This window comes from Fukomys damarensis, unplaced genomic scaffold, assembly GCF_012274545.1.
Source record: "Fukomys damarensis isolate Sample0158 unplaced genomic scaffold, DMR_v1.0_HiC HiC_scaffold_37, whole genome shotgun sequence".
Classification (NCBI taxonomy): Eukaryota; Metazoa; Chordata; class Mammalia; order Rodentia; family Bathyergidae; genus Fukomys; species Fukomys damarensis.
Window position 1 is genome coordinate 31,362,757 of NW_022900949.1, and position 19,045 is coordinate 31,381,801.

The 19,045-nt window shown below is 47.8% G+C and overlaps 1 protein-coding gene across 5 annotated transcripts in view; it reads right to left on the minus strand.

Moving 5' to 3' along the window:
• Positions 1 to 7,273: 7,273 nt before the first annotated feature.
• Positions 7,274 to 19,045, minus strand: part of Tmcc1 (transmembrane and coiled-coil domain family 1) — a 125,745-nt gene continuing 113,973 nt past the window's right edge. For 3 of the 5 annotated variants that reach the window (XM_010637942.3, XM_010637941.3, XM_010637940.3), the window contains exons 3-4: positions 9,787 to 9,922; positions 7,275 to 8,374 (exon numbers count right to left, since the gene is read on the minus strand). In XM_010637942.3, the coding sequence (XP_010636244.1) occupies positions 8,060 to 8,374; positions 9,787 to 9,922 (451 nt within the window). In that variant the 3' untranslated portion in view covers positions 7,275 to 8,059. Of the gene's footprint in view, positions 8,375 to 9,786; positions 9,923 to 19,045 lie in introns of all 5 variants that reach the window. The other 2 variants (XM_019209561.2, XM_010637943.2) reach the window with 2 other exon arrangements.

Below are 19,045 nucleotides of genomic sequence, written 5' to 3' on the forward strand. Positions count from 1 at the left end.
CATTGCTCTAGGGGCATGTGTGGGTGTCCGTGCTGTGGGAACTGTGGGAACTGAAAGAGAAGAGTGCTTTTCCTGAAGGATGAAGCGTGTAAAACTAACTACCCAGAAGCCAACAACAGTCGCTCTGTAAGTCGGTGCTAAGAGGGAGTAGCCTGTGTGAGGGGAAATTGGGGCAGGCGTCACAGAGGGAGGCCATAAGTCTACGAGGTCTGCCGTGGAATTGTTACATGACCCAGAAATGCCACTCCTAGGTGTTACCTGCAAGAATTACAAGCAGAGATGCAAAGCGGCGCAGTACCCATGCAGCAGCAGATGGAAGCAACCCAGTGTTCCACCACTGGGCTGAACCACCAGGGGATTCATCAACCAGGGATGAACAAAAACATGGTCTCTCTGTGCAGTGGAGTAATACCCAGCCATCAAAAAGAAGTACTTATGTGTGCTACCATACAACATGGAGGAGCCTCAGGAACCTTAGCTGAGTCAAAGAAGTCGGACACAAACAGCCACAGTAGATGACTCATCTGTATGCAACACCGAAGAGAGGTGAAGCCAAGAGACAGAAAGCATGAGGTGGCTGTGAGGGTTGAAGGCAAAGATGGGCTTTCCTTTCAGGGTGGTGAGAATGCTTTCAAACCAGGAAAGGGGTAGTTGTGCAGTACTGTAAATGTACTAGCCAGAACCCCTGATGTGGCCTGGGCTTGTCAGTGAGCGGGCACTGGGCACTGGGACATGGAGGTGCAGAGAGCAGGTGGCTTGCTTTGTCAAAGTCACATAAAGTCCAAGGCCCGCTTTTTGTCTGGGTGCAGGTGGTGCTGCCCAGGGCTTCGCACATTCAGGCAAGTGGCACGTGGAGGGAGGAGCAGCCCTGACTGATGTACTGGGAAAAGACCTGTCCACAGCAGGAAACCCAGACCCTTCCCGGCTTTTGTTTTCATCTGCAGCATGGAAATGAGGCCTCCTCCTCCCCAAGGCAGCTGGAGGGTCCGGAAGTGAGGAGGGAACAGTGGACCCATAACAGCATAGGATTCAGTAAGTAGCAGCTTTTAAATTTCACGATTTTTTTTTTTTAATTTAAAATTTTGAGAGTCTGTCCAGGTTGGTCTGGAACTTGTGATCCTCTTTCCTTAGCCTCCTGAGTAGCTGAGATTACAGGTGTGCACCACGATACCTGGCAAGTTCCCCTTTTAATGAGCACCTATTATGTACCACACATTGCTCCAAGCACGGAGCATGGAGCCACCCACATGAAAATGGCTGTCCCTGTGCTAGCTTAGAAACTTCAAGGAGAAACTGTACTTTCCAATCCAGTATCCATGCCTCTCTTTGCAAGTTTCTCCATGGCCAGGCAGTCTCCGTTGTCGCTTTGGCCAGTGTGTTCTCTGACGCATACTGAATTTTTGGTTCCCAACACCACCTTGAGAGCCAGGCCCGGCAAGGGTCAGCCAGGGATCCAGCTCCAGGCATTCGCTGGGTGGGTGGGAGGGCGGTGTGTTCTGAGAAGTGGGAGGGGTCCAAGTGTGTCCCCAAGGGGATCCTGGCAGCACTGTCACCATGCACTGTGCACAGGCATGGCTTGGTTGGTCTTTTTCACTGCGTCCTCACCATGTTCTGAGGCACAGTGGCTACTATGAGTTCCATTCTCCGTAATATAATCACGACTAAACTGAATTCTTCTAAAAGATAAAGAACATTCCCTGAACAGTTAAGCATAGGAGGACTGGAGGACTGCATAGATTTTGTCAAGCACTCTTGCTCTGGGATTTAAAGATTCCAGTGCCAATGGTGGCAGTGATTTTTTTTTTTTTTTAAATTTTAAGAACTGGGGGTTTCCTACACATTCAGTTTCCAGTTAGGAATAAAACTGCAAAGCTCCCCACCTTAGAGGATCAACAGGGAAGACACCAAACACTGCGGACAACATTTTTCAGCCACCCAAATGATTTGCATGATGTGAAAAACAGATTCTTGCTCCTTGGGAAAAGGCTGTAATCTTAATTACTGTAGCAGGTCACATGGCCCATGACCTGGAGCTTGGGTTTGCTCAGAATTCCTCTGGTGTTGGGGTGGAGCCTGCAGCCGGCATGGGTCACATGTGTGCCCTCGCTGAGCGGCACACCCCGGCCTCAAGTTTCCTCTAGCTTCACCGTGACAGCTCCCTGCCTCCCTCCAGGCTTCTAGCCATGGCCATGCCTACACCCTTCACCTTGGCCTTGTGCCTCTGTGGCTTTGCTAGTCCTGCTCCCCTGACCTGGATGCCCTTGCCCATTTCTGCTGGCCCAGAAGCCACCATCTCAGGCTGGGAGTGGCTCAGTGGTGGAGGGATGGCCTAGTATGCACAAACCCCTTGTTCTGTCTAAAAAAGAGTGAAGCTCCCCACACCTCGGTAGACACACCCCACCTGTGCTGCTGGGTCTTGGTTTCCCTGGCTACCCACTGTCAGTGCTAGGGATGAAGGCTGGACACCTCTGTCCCCACCCTCCTGTCCTCGGGGCCCAGCAGCGGGACACCCTGGGAGCGCCAGATTGAATCCTTGGTCAGCAGGGAGGCCACAGTGGTGAGGTCCCTTGAGTCGATGCTTGCAGGCCAGAGATGGCCCAGTGCAGCCGGACCCCAGCAGAGATCTTTTCCTCACCTCTCTGCAACAGATCTGGTTTCTTTTAAAAAAAGTTTTTATACATTAAAAATGCCCACAAATGTCTTCTCAGAGAGACTCATGTTCTGTAGAAGCCAAGCATGGAAGTCCTGCTTCACCTGTTCCTCCTTTTTTTTTTTTTTTTTTTGGGTACCAGGGATTGAACTCGGGTCCTTGCACTTGCAAGGCAGGCCACCAAACCGCTGAGCTAAATCCCTGGCCCTCACCTGTTCCTCCTGACCACGAAACGTGATGTTCCCATGTCATAGGGTCAGTTAAATGACCACAGTACTCGGCACACAGGGCAATGATCCATTCCATTTCCTATTGACTGCCCAGGAAGCAAGGCATCTTTTGAGGTGTTTACTGGCCATTTATTTTTCTGCAAACTATTTATTCACAACCTTTGGTCTTTTTTTTTACCTCTCTTAACTTACTGATTTGTGTTCTTAGTCACATATTGTGAACACTCCCTTTTTGTTATGTATGTGGGGTAGACCTATTTCCCACTGTATTGACTTCCCATTTCCTAACAGTAATTCTGGGCAACCCACTTAACCAAACCTCAGCTTCTGTTCCTGCACAGCTGGGGAGTATGAGCCGACAAACTACATGGTGCTAGGTGCTCATTCTCAGTGAGCTGTGGGGGTCAAATGTTCAGTGTTCATGTGGCCTGGGGAGTTACAGGAGTGCATCTGAGTCCTTAGAGTGAGGCATACTCTTCCCAGGTGGAGCAGCCCCTCTGCCCTTCCCAGTTTGTTTTGTTTTTTTGAGACAGGGTCTCACTATGTAGTGCAGACTGACCTGGAACTCACTATGTAGCCCAGACTGGTCTCGAACTCACAGCAATCCTCCTGCCTCAGCCTCATGAGTGCTGGGATTACAGGCGTGCGCCACCACGCCCGGCTCCCAGTCTGTTTTCTACACCACAGCTTTTCAGGTTATCAGCCTGCCATTTCCCCATTTTTAGTGTAACCTTTCAACAATACATCCCATCTTCAGGGCCGCAATGTGCACCCCTCATGCACCATGCAACCCCAGCATGTGTTCAGAGGGCAGCCTGTGAAGCTCCTCAGGCCTGGGCAGCACACAGCCTCAACCTGTATGTGGCGACCTGGCCCATTACTTTAAGAAGCTGAAGGACTCTCGTTCCTATAGCAATTTTTAAAACTCTCACTAGAGATGTGCCTGCTCTCACAACACCCACTAGTCAGATCAGACTGTGATCTCACTAGTCTGTAGGTAAGAGACAAGAGCTACTCAGGAGGCTGAGGCAGGAGAAAGGCAAGTCTGAGTCCAGCCTGGGCAGCTTAGTGAGAACATGTCTCAGAGTAAAAAATGAAAGGGTTTGGATGCAATTCAGTGGCAGAGCAGTTGCCTACCATGCACAAGACTGGGCTTCAAACTCAGCACCAATTAAAAAAACACCACTGTTTACTGCTTCTTCAAAACCATAGGTAGAATTAGGCTGGATAGTAACTTATTCATGTGTGTATACCATGAAATGTTAAATGCTTATACAGGTGTGTTTCTACCCATTACAACAGTTTTTGCAGTCTTGGAAGGATGAACAGGCATTACGCCCAGTCTGGGTCACAGACACTGGATTTGGGTGATGCTGCTTGATACTTCTTCAGAGAACTGAGTAGGGTCTAAGGGGATGACAGGAGAGCGTCAGTATGGAATGCTGTGACAGCTGCCCAGCTGGAAGTTACAGCTCCCAGATACTGCGCACACACACACACGTGCACACACACACTGGCACACTTTTTTCCCTGGTACTGGGATCGAACTCAGGACCTTGCACTTGCTAGGCAGGTGCAGTGCCACTGAGTTATACCTCTGGCCCCACTCTCACACTTTTTTTATTTTTTGGTACTGGGGATCAAACTCAGGTCCTTGTGCTTACGAGGCAGGCAGTAGAACCACTGAGCTAAATCCCCAGCCCTCTCACACTTTTTAATGTGTAAACTAGTGGAAAGTTTTCAGAATGTAAGCAAAATAAACCCGAGTCCGACCACCAAGTTAATAGCTGAGGTCTTTATTTCCATTTGTATGTACAGTAAAAGCACTGCTGCAACTGGCAGCAACCAGACAGAACATAAATTTAATTCTCTCTCAACAATTAGCAGCTTAAGATCTATCAACTACAGTGTTAATGTTCACGCATTCACAAGTGTCATTTCTTTACTCTCAATTCGTGCATGTGAGTTTTTATTCTTACACACTTGGATAAAACACACAGTCTAGTAGTCAGACCCTAAGGAGGGTGTCCTAGCATACCCAACACACAGAAATGTTAACTCTCAGAGCCGCATTTGAAATCCCAGGTTTTATGGGGGGGGTGCGGGAACCATCTTTTGTCTGCGCCAGTTTGTCGATTCTAATGTTGGCTTTGGTTCAAGGTGTGTACATTTTCCAAAGCTGAAGGGTAGCTCCCTGCAAGGACCCATGTAGAGCCCAGCATTCTTTTAGCTGCACCACAGTGGAGCAGGGGGTTGGACACAGAACCATAGGCTGTCAGGACCACACCACAGTTTGCTCCCCACTAGGCACAGCCAGCAAGGAAGGCTTGATCCCCACGCTCCTCTTGGTGTCAATCTCATCCTGCTGGGACAGGGGAGAGATCTACTCTGAGACATGGAAGGTTTCACTTCCACCTGGATGGTGAGGAGCCAATGGAGGAGGAAGACTTCCCTGCTGGTGGAGTGCACTGAGTGGCTCCCCAGTCATCACATAGTGCAACTGCAGCCTGCCCAGCCAGCCAGGCCAACACGGCTAGCCTTGCTCACCTGGCTTGGCACCACACAGACACACAGTCAAGGACTGCTTCATTTCAAAGGGGGTGTACATCGTCTTTTTAAGAGATGAAGCATGAAGTGAGGAAAAGTTCCACTCAGAGCAGATATCTGAGGTTATCAAAGGGGTCTGAAAAGGCAGGAGAATCTAAGAGCAGCCATGATGCAGAGAAACTCAAAGGCAACAGGGCTGGGCAGTGGGAAGGATAGGCAGGTAAGGAAACAGACACAGGAGATCAGAGCAGTAAACACAGACCACAGTTGGGTCTTGTTAATGATCAGGGGACAGGAGAGTGAGAAAGCCACTATGTGCCTGACCTGCACCAACATCCTTCCCAAGATAGCCTGAGGACAAAGAGGAATCAGCGCGGCCTGTCTGGCACAGCTCTGGGAGGCTTTCTAGAGGTGAAACCTTCCTTTGAGAAAAACTGTCCTTCGGCAATGGGAACCACATCACCCTCCTGTGCAATGCTTGTGAGCTCAGGAGCTCCAGGAAGCAGGAGCCTCAAAGGTTTTGCATTGGGGAAACCATGCCTGCAGCTACGGCATCTTTCCGACTCTACTCTGAGCAATTAAGCCAAAGCAGAAACTGCTAGACACGGTCAGGGTGTCCTCTGGTACTCCTGCTACTGTCACTGTAATATCTTCCGGCAAATTTAGTATGTTAAATAAATAGGCTTGGGGGTGATTTGGTTTTGGCAAGAACATCTTTTGAAAAAGAGAAATCACATCCCTGTGGTCCCTGCTCTGGGTGCAGTGAGGTGATGGGTGAAGACTAGGGTACCTGAGTTAAGCGTCAATGTGGTTATGCGGATGACAGAGGTGGCCAAGGCCAGCCTGCCACAGCATGAGGCGGTTGGAGCTGACGTCAGCTGTCCTTTAGGCCAGGGCTGACCTAGTCCCAGAGCTGTCTCGGCATGAGGAACAAGCAAAGTGCTCTTGACTTCTCTCCGTACGTGCTCCTGCGTGTCACATGGCTGCACACAAGAGGCTGTGAGGGAGCAGCATTTGTGACCCAAGACTGTGGATAATAGGAAACACTAATCAGGCTCTCTAGATAAATTCTAAAAGTTCAAGTTCCACCAAGACGATGGAGCTGGCTACATGGCGGGGAAGAAGGCTCAGCTTGTTTCCTAAACTGCCTACAAAAAGTCCACTGAGCAGGGTTCGGTTAGTAAGTTTGTCTTCAAAGAGGAGGAAGGTGGCAACAATTCACACTCACAATGTGGGTCCTTCTAACCTGACATTTCCTTTTCTGTTCTTCAGGAGAATCTCCTTCAGTTGATCCTCTTAGGCAAACAGAATAAAGCTTTGCGATTAAGGGTGCTGGGGCCAGAATGCAGACAGAAGACTCCATGTCACTTTGGTTTCAGTAACTCAGGGTGTTAAACAATAAATTAAGGGCATACGAGGAATTACTTACGACTCTTACACAGTCTTGATTTCTCCTAAAGACAATCCCAGCTCAAGGTCACTGGAGGAACATTTACCTGGGCAGCACAATCCCAGCCCTACCACACTGGCCTGTGGAAAGATCCCCTTCTCCCTGAGCACCCCATGCCTCCCAAACAAGCCACGCCCAGGAAATGGTGGTGTAGGGGCAGCAGGACACCAGAAAGCAGCAGCAGCCAGAGGAGGAAGCACAAGCTGCAACTCGAGCCAGGGGCAGCAGAGGGCAGTGTGGACAGCAAGGCTCTCCCTGAACTGTTCCGACTGGAAGGGCAGCACACTTACATACCCACACGTCTTCATTTAAAAACAGCACTTCTTTATTTCAAAGGAAAAATAAAAGACCCTCCCAACCCTTTCCAAAAAAACCCAATAATAATAATAATAATAATAATAATAATAGTAATAATAATAACAATAATAAAAATCCTATTAGAAACCATAAGGAAGCACTGAGAGTTTGAGTATTACATTCTTCAAGTATGCGGTTTGGGTTTGTTTTTAAGTTGGTAACTATACACATATTAAAAAAAACAAACCTTAAAATTGTGGCCAAGGGATTTTGCTTAAAATGAAGGATCTGGAGGGCTACTTCACAATGCTGCAGGGCTGTGCAGGGCCCCTCTGGGCACAACATTGTCACTCCTGGCAGGGTCAGGGCCTGTGTTCACCAGTGAGCGGGCGTCCAGGGTTCACACCAATGGCCAGCTGGGGTGAAAAGTTAGGGAGCGGGTATGTTCTTCCACCCTGGATCCAAACATTCAGGCCTGGAATGTGGTCGGATTTCACAGTAGTCAGCCCAGGCGAGAAGTGGACTCAGGCAGGGAAGGTGTCGTAACTGCTGTCCTACCCAGTTCTGTGTCTGAGTGTCGTCCTTCAAGCCACGATTCCGAATGCCCTTCAGTGTGCCCTGACTGGGTTCAGGTTAAAGGACTGTTTAAGATTTGCATCCCAAGGAAATCATGCTACATAAAAATGATCCAAGATTTTTGCCCAAAAAAACTCCTTGGATAAAATCTAAAAAATACTATTGCAATTGTGTCTCTTGAAGAAAAAAACATTACTCTAAATGTAAACAGATTCACTCAATTCTTCTGCTGCTGCAGGGCTCCCGAGCAGGCTGGCTGCCGTCTCACTCTCTGCATGCACCACGGCAGGAGCACTGTGTTGGGCGGCATCATCTAGGAGGCGAGAAGAACCGCTCCACATAGCTGAAGAGGGCGTCCCAGTGCTTCCAGAGAAAGGCAACGAAAACCACAAGGAATAAAGTGCTGAACGTCCTGTTGCGTGTCTTCATGAGTGGGACCACGCAGTTTGCTACCGTGGACACAAAAACTAGAAGCACTGCCATGACGGCCAGGAGGATGTTGATGAGCTTGCCCAGCAGGTTGCGGGCGGTGGCGCTCTCCAGCCCCTCCAGCTGCACCACCTGCTGCTGCTGCTGCTGCAGCTCCATCTTGGAGATGCGGGTCTGGCATGCTTCCAGGGCCTCCTACAGGATGAGACAGGACAAGATGGGATGGGAAGTTAGGCCTGCTGCCCAGCACACAGCCAGCCAGGACTTCCCCAGGTGGGCACCACTTGTTCCTGCACTCTGGGTGCTTTCAGGAAGCTGGCCACCCTCATTTATTTGGTCTAGCACATTTTAATGATACCTCAGATATTTGATTTTTTTCCTTTAAAAATTATTAATCTAAGTTACCCAGTACACTCGGAGTTATTTAACATAAACAAACTTTTATTTGAAAACACAGTCGGGCAAGTGCCCACGCTTGCACCTACAGACCTAGAGAGGTTAGGGATTGATACTGTGGAACGGCGTTCTGTAGAAGCCCAACTACAACTTACTTTTTCACTGCACAGCAGGTCTCTGAGCCCGGTCCAGGGCAATACCCAACACATTATAGTCTGGGTATGTCCCAGGGTTCCAGTCAGTTCCTTCCTGGGGACCTGAGGTTATTTCCAACTTCTTCAACCTATTACTGCTGCTATAGGTGTCTTCTGAACATGTCTCCCTGCAAACTCTGCCTGTGTTTTCTAAGTCTGCCAATGCTTGACATCAGTGGGAAGGCACTAAACTCCCTGATGAGGAAACACTTCCCTTCAGTGGCTCTCACACACAAGACCAAGCATCATGATGGATCTCCCCTCACAGCCAAAGGCCTTCACCCAGAATTTTCCCAGGGACCAGAACCTATGTCCCTAACTGTGTCCAGCAGTACATGGCCCTGGGTTTCAATGGCCTTGCTTTTCCCAGGGTTAGGTAGGTGCAGGCAATGTGGGTGGCGGCCTGGGTGCTGCTCCAACCAGGACCATTTGGGGAGGACCGAGTGAAGTACAAACAGGACTCCAGGCCTGGAAAAGGTGTCCTCAGCTACTGGTGGTAGCTGCACTGAGATTTCAGGCTGCTACCCTTCTCTTGGACCACCTTCTTTCAAGGGGCCTTTGTAGAAAAGCACTATCCCCTCAGATGGACCTATTTGTAGAAATAAAACTAAACTTTCCATTTCTCCATGGGATAAAACAGGTTGTCTGTCTGAAACATTTCTGCCTCATGGTGATGGGCCCGCAAGAAATGTAGATTCGGCAGCAGCTGGGACAGAAGCCCCATCCCTCATATAAGAGCAGAGGCAAGACACCTCAGGACAGTCAGAGCAGCTCTGCAAACAGAAACCAGTGGGTGGAACTCTGGTTTCCTGAGATTCAGACACATCTCCCAGCCAGGTGAACCTCTCTAGAACTGCACAGATGTCCGCAAAATGTGCCTCAATCATCTGAAAGGCAGGTATATCACAGTTAGCACAAGCTTTTCTGGAGACTATTTCCTCCGACTTTCCTCTTGTGTGTTTTCCTTTTCTAAACCTGTAGTGTTTGCTTTTATAAAACCTTACTCTTTACACTCACCTGGATGTCTCGGGCCCGTTCATAGGACTGATAGGCAATTTTCTCTTCCATGCTGGCCAACTCCTGCTTCAAGTTCAAGATTTCATTCTGGTGGAGTTCTGTTAGGTCATTTAGTTGTTCTTCTAATCGTTCACATCTATAAAGGGAGATGCAATTTGATGTACTCTGTATCTTTCCTAGTGCAATTTGTATCCAACCCCCAAGTCTATTTCGCAAAGGAGGACTAGAAGAAATGAACTAAGCAGCCTGAGTGACAGAACATGCTTGTTACAAAGCCAGTCACACAGCAGCATGGCCTCTGGTCTTCCCAGTTTGCAGCATCCGCAGTGACATCTGGGGCTCCACCTAGCTCTGTGCTACCCAGATCCCAAGGCACTCCTACCTCGGCGCAGAGTGGTACAGGACAGGTACAAGCCGGGAAATGGAAAACAACCTCCTGTACTCCCTGGTGGCTCCTCCACCCCTGGATGGTCACTCACCAAGTGTCTGTACTCCAGATACCACAGTGACCAACATCACCACCACCCACCCACCCACAAAGACACTGAGGAGGGAGATGTAGAAAACAGAGCAACTTTACAGGAAAAGTACAACAGGAAGATCAATGGCGGAGGTGGTCAAGTGCCTGGACATGGTTCTCCTGGGATGGACAAGGAAGGTGATTTTCCTGCTTGACCCCCAGCAACAAGGGATGGGGCTCCAGTGGCGGCAAAAGAGGCTGTTAGGATGGAGGAACACAGAGGTGTGGAAGGAGGAGGATTGTACATAGAAGGGAAGCCAGTGCAAGCTCTCAAAATAGGGCCAGCCAGCATGTCTGAGAGCAGGACAGAGGACCGAGTGGCTGCGGCCGAGTGCAGACAGGAAGACTGGAGGGGGACAAGGCTCCTCAGGAGCAGGGAGCTCCACTCGTCTTGTATGTCTGGCACTGAGCCCACATCCAGAAAGCATGACTCTATGTGAGCTGGCACTTGGACTGGGTGTCTGAGACCCAGTGGACTGAACAGCTCTGCAGGACAAGATCAGAGTGGGTGGGGAAATCACAAAGGATGTAGAGTGAAGCCCTCCCAAGGGAGGTAGACTGGACCCAGGACAGACTACAGTGGGCCCAGGCAGGGCTTAAGGGGATGGTGTGAGGATCAGAGCTGGCCAAGTGGCTGTCTGGTGGCGGCACTCAGGGCAGCCTGACAGGTGGTGTGTGGAGTTCTAGGGACCGAAGTTTAGCAAGTAGCAGCAAGCTAAGACACAGGACACAAGGAAGGTAGGGCAGGGGAAGAGGAAACTGTCCTGCTGCAGGGGCCCAGAAGAGAAATTCTCAGTTGGTCAGTGAGCCTGGCAAGCAGCACGGCATGTGGCTTTGAGTGTGCCCCACAAGCTCCACACAACACAAGAGCCATGACATATGCACATGGTTAGCACTAGCCTGTCCTTTCCTCTTGTTTTGGATCACACCTGTAATAAGCTGTTATTACAAAGAATTTCTCTCTTTAAGGTAATTTTTCTGTTACAGGATTAATGTTCTATCCTAAACACCACTATTTTTTTTTTTTTTTTTTGTGGTACTGGGAGATGAACTCAGGGGCTTCATTCAGAGCTACAGTCCCAGCTCCACACTTTTTTTGAGACTGGAGTGCAATTAGAGGTTCACTGTACCCAGCTAACTCCACTCTAAGAAATAAGGATTTAAAAACCTAAAAAGTCAACAGGTACGGTAGTACACACCTGTAATCCCAGCACTCTGGCAGGCTGAGGCAGGAGGATTTCAAGTTTGAGCACAGCCTAGTAACTCAGAGACTTAGTAAGACTGCCTTGATATAAACATTTTAAAAAAGGGTTGGGGGTGTAGTTCAGGGTCAAGCATAGGGTCATGTACCTGACCCTATTACTGAATCCTGTTTGATTAGTTCTCTGCCATCCTTGGTGGGAACCTGAGTCCCTTGACCTTCACAGTCTTGCTCCTGCTTTCTGCCATCTCCCCTGGTGCCCAGGACAGCACTCCCTGCACCTCTACCCAGATGCCATCTCTCGATCTCGTCTCTACCAGGTGCTGGAAGACGGAGGTATCACACTTACTTCTTCGAGCATCCCACTTCAGCCCCATGTGCTGCAGTGTTTGGAGCACGTGACACTGTCTGAGCACCCCACATCAAAAAGTAAACAAAAGTAAAAAGCAAAGCAACACAGCACGTGGCTCTTTGGATTTAAGGGACAGCTGTCTGGCAGCAAGTAGCTCTCTTCAGCTGAGGGGCAGGGGCTGGGGGCAGGCAGGGGAGCACACAAACACAGGTGGCCCTGCTGGTGTGTGTCCCACATGCCGCCATACTACCTGCTGGGCCTATAACCTGTCCAATCTCAGGCCTTTCAGGACGGCTGCAGATCTCATTTGATGTCCCACCTGGATCACTTCTGCAGTCCAAGGAAGGCAGACGTGTAAACTTCATCTCACAGGGAGGAAATGGAGCTTGGGAAAGTTCCATAGAGACCTGGCCAAGGCCACACAGCTGGGGAGCAAGGATATGGCCCAGGTCTCTCTGACACCCGAAACTGCGATGTTATTCTGTCCAGAAGCCCAGATCAAACAACTCCCTTTAAAAGTAAGGCATCTGCATCAGTTCAGCAGCCACCACTTCCACTGCTACCAAGGGAATGAAGTAGCACCACACTGGCTGACAGAAGCAGTCTGATACCTGATGACAGGAGGGAGACGGTGCGATTAAAATGTCAGGGACCACATGACAGGAAAATAATAACACCCATGTAGGCGATGCCGCAGAGGCGTTGGTGGAAAGGCAGAGTGGTGGTGGGGACCTCTGCTCTAGAAACATTCCTGCAGCTCAAGGGTAAAGCCAGAGTTACACATGGCCAATGATTCTGAAGGGAAAGGAAAATTCACTTCCACATAAAAATGTGTACGTGTTTGTAACAGCATTATTTGTAAGAGACAAAAAGTGGAAACCACTCAGGTGTGTAAGTTCACCATGTAACAATAAATTATTTTGGCTGTTCACAACGAAGTACCCAAGTTTCATACCTGAATCTGCTTATCACTTGCTACTTAGCAAGTTTCTGTTTATTCTTTTCCCCTTTCACTGATGGGACACTGACCGAAAGATCAGGATATAAAACACAAATGTAAATACGATTTGCATTGGGTACAGTAGTGCATGCCTGTAATAGCAGCATCCTGGGAAGCTGAGGCAGGCAAGAAGCTTGAGTTCAGCCTGGCAATTTAGCAAAATTTCATCTCAAAATAAAAAATAAAAAAAGGGCTGGGGATGTAGCTCAGTGAAAAGGCTCAGGATTCAATTCAAGTACTGGAAAAACTAACCAATTGTGCTTTTCAACTAGATGTACAAGGTGTGATAAAAATATACGATGAATGTATTACAGCAAAAGGAGTATTTTCATTAACTCCCCTTCCTGTGAACGCACTTATCCCATTGTCCTTGCCACTTTCTGCAGCAGGTCTGGAGTTCTCTTTCCTAAGAATCTTTAGCTGTTGTGGCTTCCCTGATATGAATCTATTTGAAATGTTTCTCTTTCATGGGCACTTTTACTTTGGGGAAGAGCCAGAAGCCACATGGTGCCATATCTGGTGAATAAGGCAGATCTGGACACAGCTCTCATGAGCCTGCTTTTTCACTGGTGCCTAGCCTTCACTTTATTTTGGTCACATACTGTAAAGACACTCATGAAAGAGGACTTCCAGAACTGCTGCAGAAAGTGGCAAGAGCAAGGAGATGAGCGTGTTCAAAGTGAGGGGGATTCACAGCAAGAACAGTGAGGTGTGTATTTGAAGCAAGGGATTAATGGAAATGTGACTTTTGCTGTACTACATTTTTAAAAATGCCAATATTAATCACACATTTTGATTGTCCCTAGTATGTACACTGAAAGGAAATAGTGACGCTCAACAACTAGGCCACACATACACCGAGAGGTCCGACAGGAGACTTTATTCAAGGGGTGGGAGGAGAGAAAGAGCAGAGAGAGAGGAGGAAGAAGAGAGGAAGAGAAGAAGAGAACAAAGAAAGGAAGGTCCTTTTATCAGTTTTGGGCTGGGCTATTGATTATTTATGAGGAGTGGGCTACTTTTAACCTATCACAGGCCAGGTTGCTTTTTATGGGTCCAGCCCCACAGAAACCAGTTTCAACTTCTCTAGACCACTGTGGCCTTAGGGGGAGGAAAACCAGAGATTAAGGGCATGAGGTCATTTTAGGAGCCAAGAAGTACCAGGAGAATGCAGCCTGTGATGGCAGCGTCACAGCATACTTTAACATGATCAGTTCCCTAACATACATGAAGACTCCAGGGCCCCAGGAAAATGTACAAACAGGTGAGGCTGAATTTTTCACCCCTACCCCAACACGGTTTTCTTAGTGCAGGGGTTCCTCTCCTCCACTTCTCATCCTAGCTTTGTAACACACAAGAAGATGTCTGTCACCCTAGCCAGGACAGTGCCCAGAACCATGCCTGGAGTATTCTCTGCAGCAGCTGTTATCTCTGGCTGGGTCTTGGTGTTATCTGTCTGGTTCCTGTGTTCATATCCAAGATGATGACGAGAGAACAGAGAATAGGAAGCAGCTTATATTTTTGGGGGGTGGTGGCAGGGACTGAACTCAGGGTCATTTCACTGAACTACATGCCTAGCCCTTTTCATATTTTTTAATAGAATCACTAAATTCCTTAGCCTAGGACTGAACTTGCAATCCCCCTGCCTTGGCCTCTAGGAGTGCTGTGATTGCAAGAGGCTTATCTTCACACACACACACACACACACACACACACACACACACACACACACACCCCCATGCCTGCGTATGTGCAACCAGAGAGCTAAAGCCCTGCAGCAGACTGAGTTCCAGGTGATACCCACAGGCATGAGGTCAGCCAAGACTTTACCAGGGATTCATCCCACCGGAGCAGGCAGGGAACTGCTTTCTGCTGCTGAATTCCAGTCTCAGAGGTCACAGAGGGGCGAGTGGCTCCTGAGGGGAAGGGGTGAGAGTCACAAGGAGCTGGGCTTCACTCAGTTCAATTTTAGAATGGAATTTTTTAAAGGCTGTGCCTGTCCACAAGGGGGAATGGCAGTCTGGAGGACAAGTCATGTGACTGAGGAATCAAGAGTCCTGGCAGGGAGGCACCAGTCAGAGGCCTCCATGTGAGATTCTGGAGGCCTCAAGAGCCCCTCCAGCCTTTTGAGTCTGCGATTCTTTTTTGTTAGGAACCCATTTTTATCTTTCAGACAACACTTTAAATGTGTATAGATTTCTTTTCACAACATACTGATTTTAAAAATTCTATAGTAAAAAAAAAAAAACAATTTACAAAAAGAAACAGGCTGGGTGTGGTGGTGCATGCCTGTAATCCCAGCATTGAGGTTGGATTGCCATAGGTTTGAGGCATCCTGGGCTACATAATGAGATTCTGTCACAAACAAACCCAAAACAAACATAAACATATATCTATACACACATAGTGTTTCTCATATAAGAGAAACCATGTTATACTTGAGCTTGTGTATCTGACTTATTTAACACTGTGTTCTCTAGTTCACATATGAATGCCTGAAGTTTATCTTTATGGCAGCGTAATACTCCATTATGTTTAAGTAGCCCATTCACCTGCTAACAGGCATATATACACTGTTTCCAAGATCTAGCTATCACAAATTGTGCTGCTATAAACATGTGAGTACATGTAATCCCTGTAATATGATGATTTCAACTCTTCTGGGAAGATACCTAGGAGGGGGATAGCTGGGTCAAATGGAATTTCTACTTCTAGTTTTCTGAGAAATCGCCACACTGATTTCCACAGTGGTTGTACTAGTTTATATTCCCACTGACAATGTGCAAGAGTTCCTTTTCCCTCACATCCTTGCCAGCATTTATTATTACATTTTTTGATGACAGTCATTCTTTCGTGTGTAAGAAGATATTGCAGTGTAGTTTTAATTTGCATTTCTCTGATGGCCAGCAATGACAAGCACTTTTTCATGTATTCATTTCCATTGCCCTTTTTTGATTGGGTCTTTTATTTCTTTGGCGGGGTCCAATTTTTGGAGTTTCATATTTTTGATGTTAGTCCTTTGTCTAAGGAGTAGCTCGCAAAACTGTTTTTTCCATTCTGTAAGTTGCCACTTCACTCTGTTGATGGTTTCCTTTGCTGTGCAGAACTTTTTAATTTGATATAATCCCATTTGTTGATTCTTAGTATTATTTCTTGTGCTACTGGGGTTCAGTTAAGAAAGTCCTTGCCTATGCCTATGTCTTCAAGAGTTGTATCTATTTCATCTTCCAGCAGACTGTTTCTGTTTTAACATTTGATCCATTTTAATTTTAGTTTAGTACATGGTGAAAGATATGGGTGCAGACTCAATCTTCTGCATGTGGACAGTCACTTTTCCCAGCACTGTTAACTAAAGAGGCTCTTTCCTCCAGTGTGTTTTTGGCTTGTCAAAGATCAAAGAGCTGTACAACATACTAATTTTAACAACTCAGAAGGGATTGGGAAGTATATAACACAGTGATCATGTAAAAGATATGCAAAGCAGGCTGTGAAACACCAGGGTCTATGAACCCAGCGGCATGGACTAATGATGGATGTACATAAATCACAGGGCATTTGAAAAAGCACTTGGCACTTTTTCTAGGGTTGGTGAATCTTATTCTAAGCCAATAGTGGCTGGCATAGTGGCACACACTTAAAATCCAGCTACTTAAAAAGCTGAGGCAGGAGGATCACAAGTTTAAGACCAGGATGGACAACCTACCAGGACCCCATCACAAATAGAATTAAAAAGGGCTGGGGGGCAGAGTGGCAGAGCACTTGGTTAACATGTTAAGGGCCTATTCCATACCCAGAAACGGAGGAGACAGGAGAGCCAGGGCAGCAGTGGAGGTGAGGTACAGGCACAAGCACGTCAAGGTTGCGCAGGTTGTTTGTAGCCTGGCTTTGGTTGCCCATCTCATGTGTAAAAGTCACTCCTAGCCTGCACTCATCTGCATGCAGAGGTGCTTTCATTATACAGTCTGCCCCCAATGACAGGTTGGCCCAGGTTTGTACTCAAGGCTGGGCTCTGCAGCTCACTATCATGGGTGACCCCGTTAACCTGTAAGGGAATCTCCTGACTCCAGAGATTCACTGTGAAGCCTGGATGAGGCAGTAGAAGCTACAATAGGGATGCCTGGCACAGTGAGTCACTACTTCCTGGGACCCTACCCATGCCCTCACATTCCCTAGTAAGGCGGTTCAAGCAGCCTGCCTGGTGACTGCCACCAAGTCTCAATTGCTCTGTGGCTCCACTCTTCACTGATTCCTACTTTTTTTTTTTGTAGGTAGGGTCTCGCTATTTAGCCCAGGCTGGCCTCAAACTCTCAGTCCTACTGCCTTAGCCTCCTGAGTATAGGCATTCTGGGTATGTACCACCATTGCTGATCACGGGCCAGGTAGGGATTCCTTCTGACTGGGAAGCTTTGTGTTTAAGGTCTCAGTAAACACACGGTTTCTCCCTCTGGCATCACACAGCGGGCTTACTGGACACACACTGTCCCACTCAAGCCCCTCCTTATTCCATCTGGTAGCCAACATGGCCTACAGCCAGGTTCTCATGTCTCCCTGCCTCAAGTGTGCCATAACACTCAACTCTGGCTCAACTTCTGGTATCCACGAAACTGTATTATCTACCTCCTTTTTCTGTATGTGAGGGAAGGTGTCAAAAGTCTTTTTTTGGGAGGTGGTGGTACTGATCTAACCCCAGGTTGTTTCAACCATGTGTTATGTTCCCAAACCTTTTAAAAATTTTGTGACAGGGTCTTCATTAATTGCTCAGGCTGGCCTCGTGCACAGTGCTGGTGCTTCACTTGCCACAGCTGGAAAGACAAACGTATGTCACTGACAACACCTGACCTTAGTCAACCTTATCCCATCTCTGAAACTCCCCAGAGTGAGCTGGGTAGAATCTGCTCCTCCTCTATGTGTGCATGTAGAAAATCAAGTCCATGAGAAATTAAAAGAAAAATCTCTTCCAGCTGAGAGACTTCCCAAATGAGGAGATATAGCTAGTGTTTCCAGACATAACATTGCATTAGCAAGCAGCTAAACAGCACAGTAGCATCTGGGTGACTTGTATGAACTCCATTTCTCAGCACAGGAAGCAAGCAGGTTAGAGACTACCTAAGGTAATATGTAAAGCTGCAGAACACAAGGGGAAGCAAGACCCTCTATAGGTCCAGGTGGCGTGGTCCCCATTCATATATCAACTAGTAACTACCAGCCTTTGTTTCTCTTTAAGCCATAAGAATTACCTGGAAAACGAGGCCTTTCTGAAAGAACAGAAAAGTTGCAGCTGTTATTCACTATGTAGTTAAACTCACTAGGTAGCACAGGGAGACCTTGAACCTGGTGATCTTCCTGCCTCAGCCTCTTGAGTGCTGAGATTTCAGGTGTACACCATCATGCCTGGCTGCAGCTGTTACTATGTAGCTGAAATCCTATGATACTCACACAAACAACTGTTTGGGTTACCACACTCACTGAGTGCTTCCACTTTGCAGGAAGCATCAGCGAGGAGCCTGAGAAAGCAGAAGATAAGTCAGGGTTTGGCCAAAGTCCCTGGGCATCTTGGATTGCAGATCTTCTGGGCTGGCCTGTGTACCCTGAAGAACTCCACTGCCTGCCATTACAAAGACACTGTCCCTTCTCTATTCACCAGGCCTCAGCAGCTTGTTTCTCACCTATCTTTACAACCACACAAGCCACAGGTGGAAAGCACAAACCTGATCACACTTGGCACTAGCATTTGTTCAGGGCTGCAGAGTCTGAGAGGTTTAGAGAACCCACATGTGAAACTCTGGTCTGAGAGCAGGCTGCCTGGCACACAGAGCCAGTAGGTACACGTAGTGTTAGGAGGAGGAGAATGTGTAGTGGAGAAATGCAGGGTTCCATCTAATTTACTTCACAGGTGGAAAGCACAAACCTGATCACACTTGGCACTAGCATTTGTTCAGGGCTGCAGAGTCTGAGAGGTTTAGAGAACCCACATGTGAAACTCTGGTCTGAGAGCAGGCTGCCTGGCACACAGAGCCAGTAGGTACACGTAGTGTTAGGAGGAGGAGAATGTGTAGTGGAGAAATGCAGGGTTCCATCTAATTTACTTAATTATCACAGGCTTCAAAACATCAAAACAGTGCACCATTGCAACAACAACAACAACAACAACAACCATCCCTCCATTCCTTTTATGTGTAATCTGCCTCC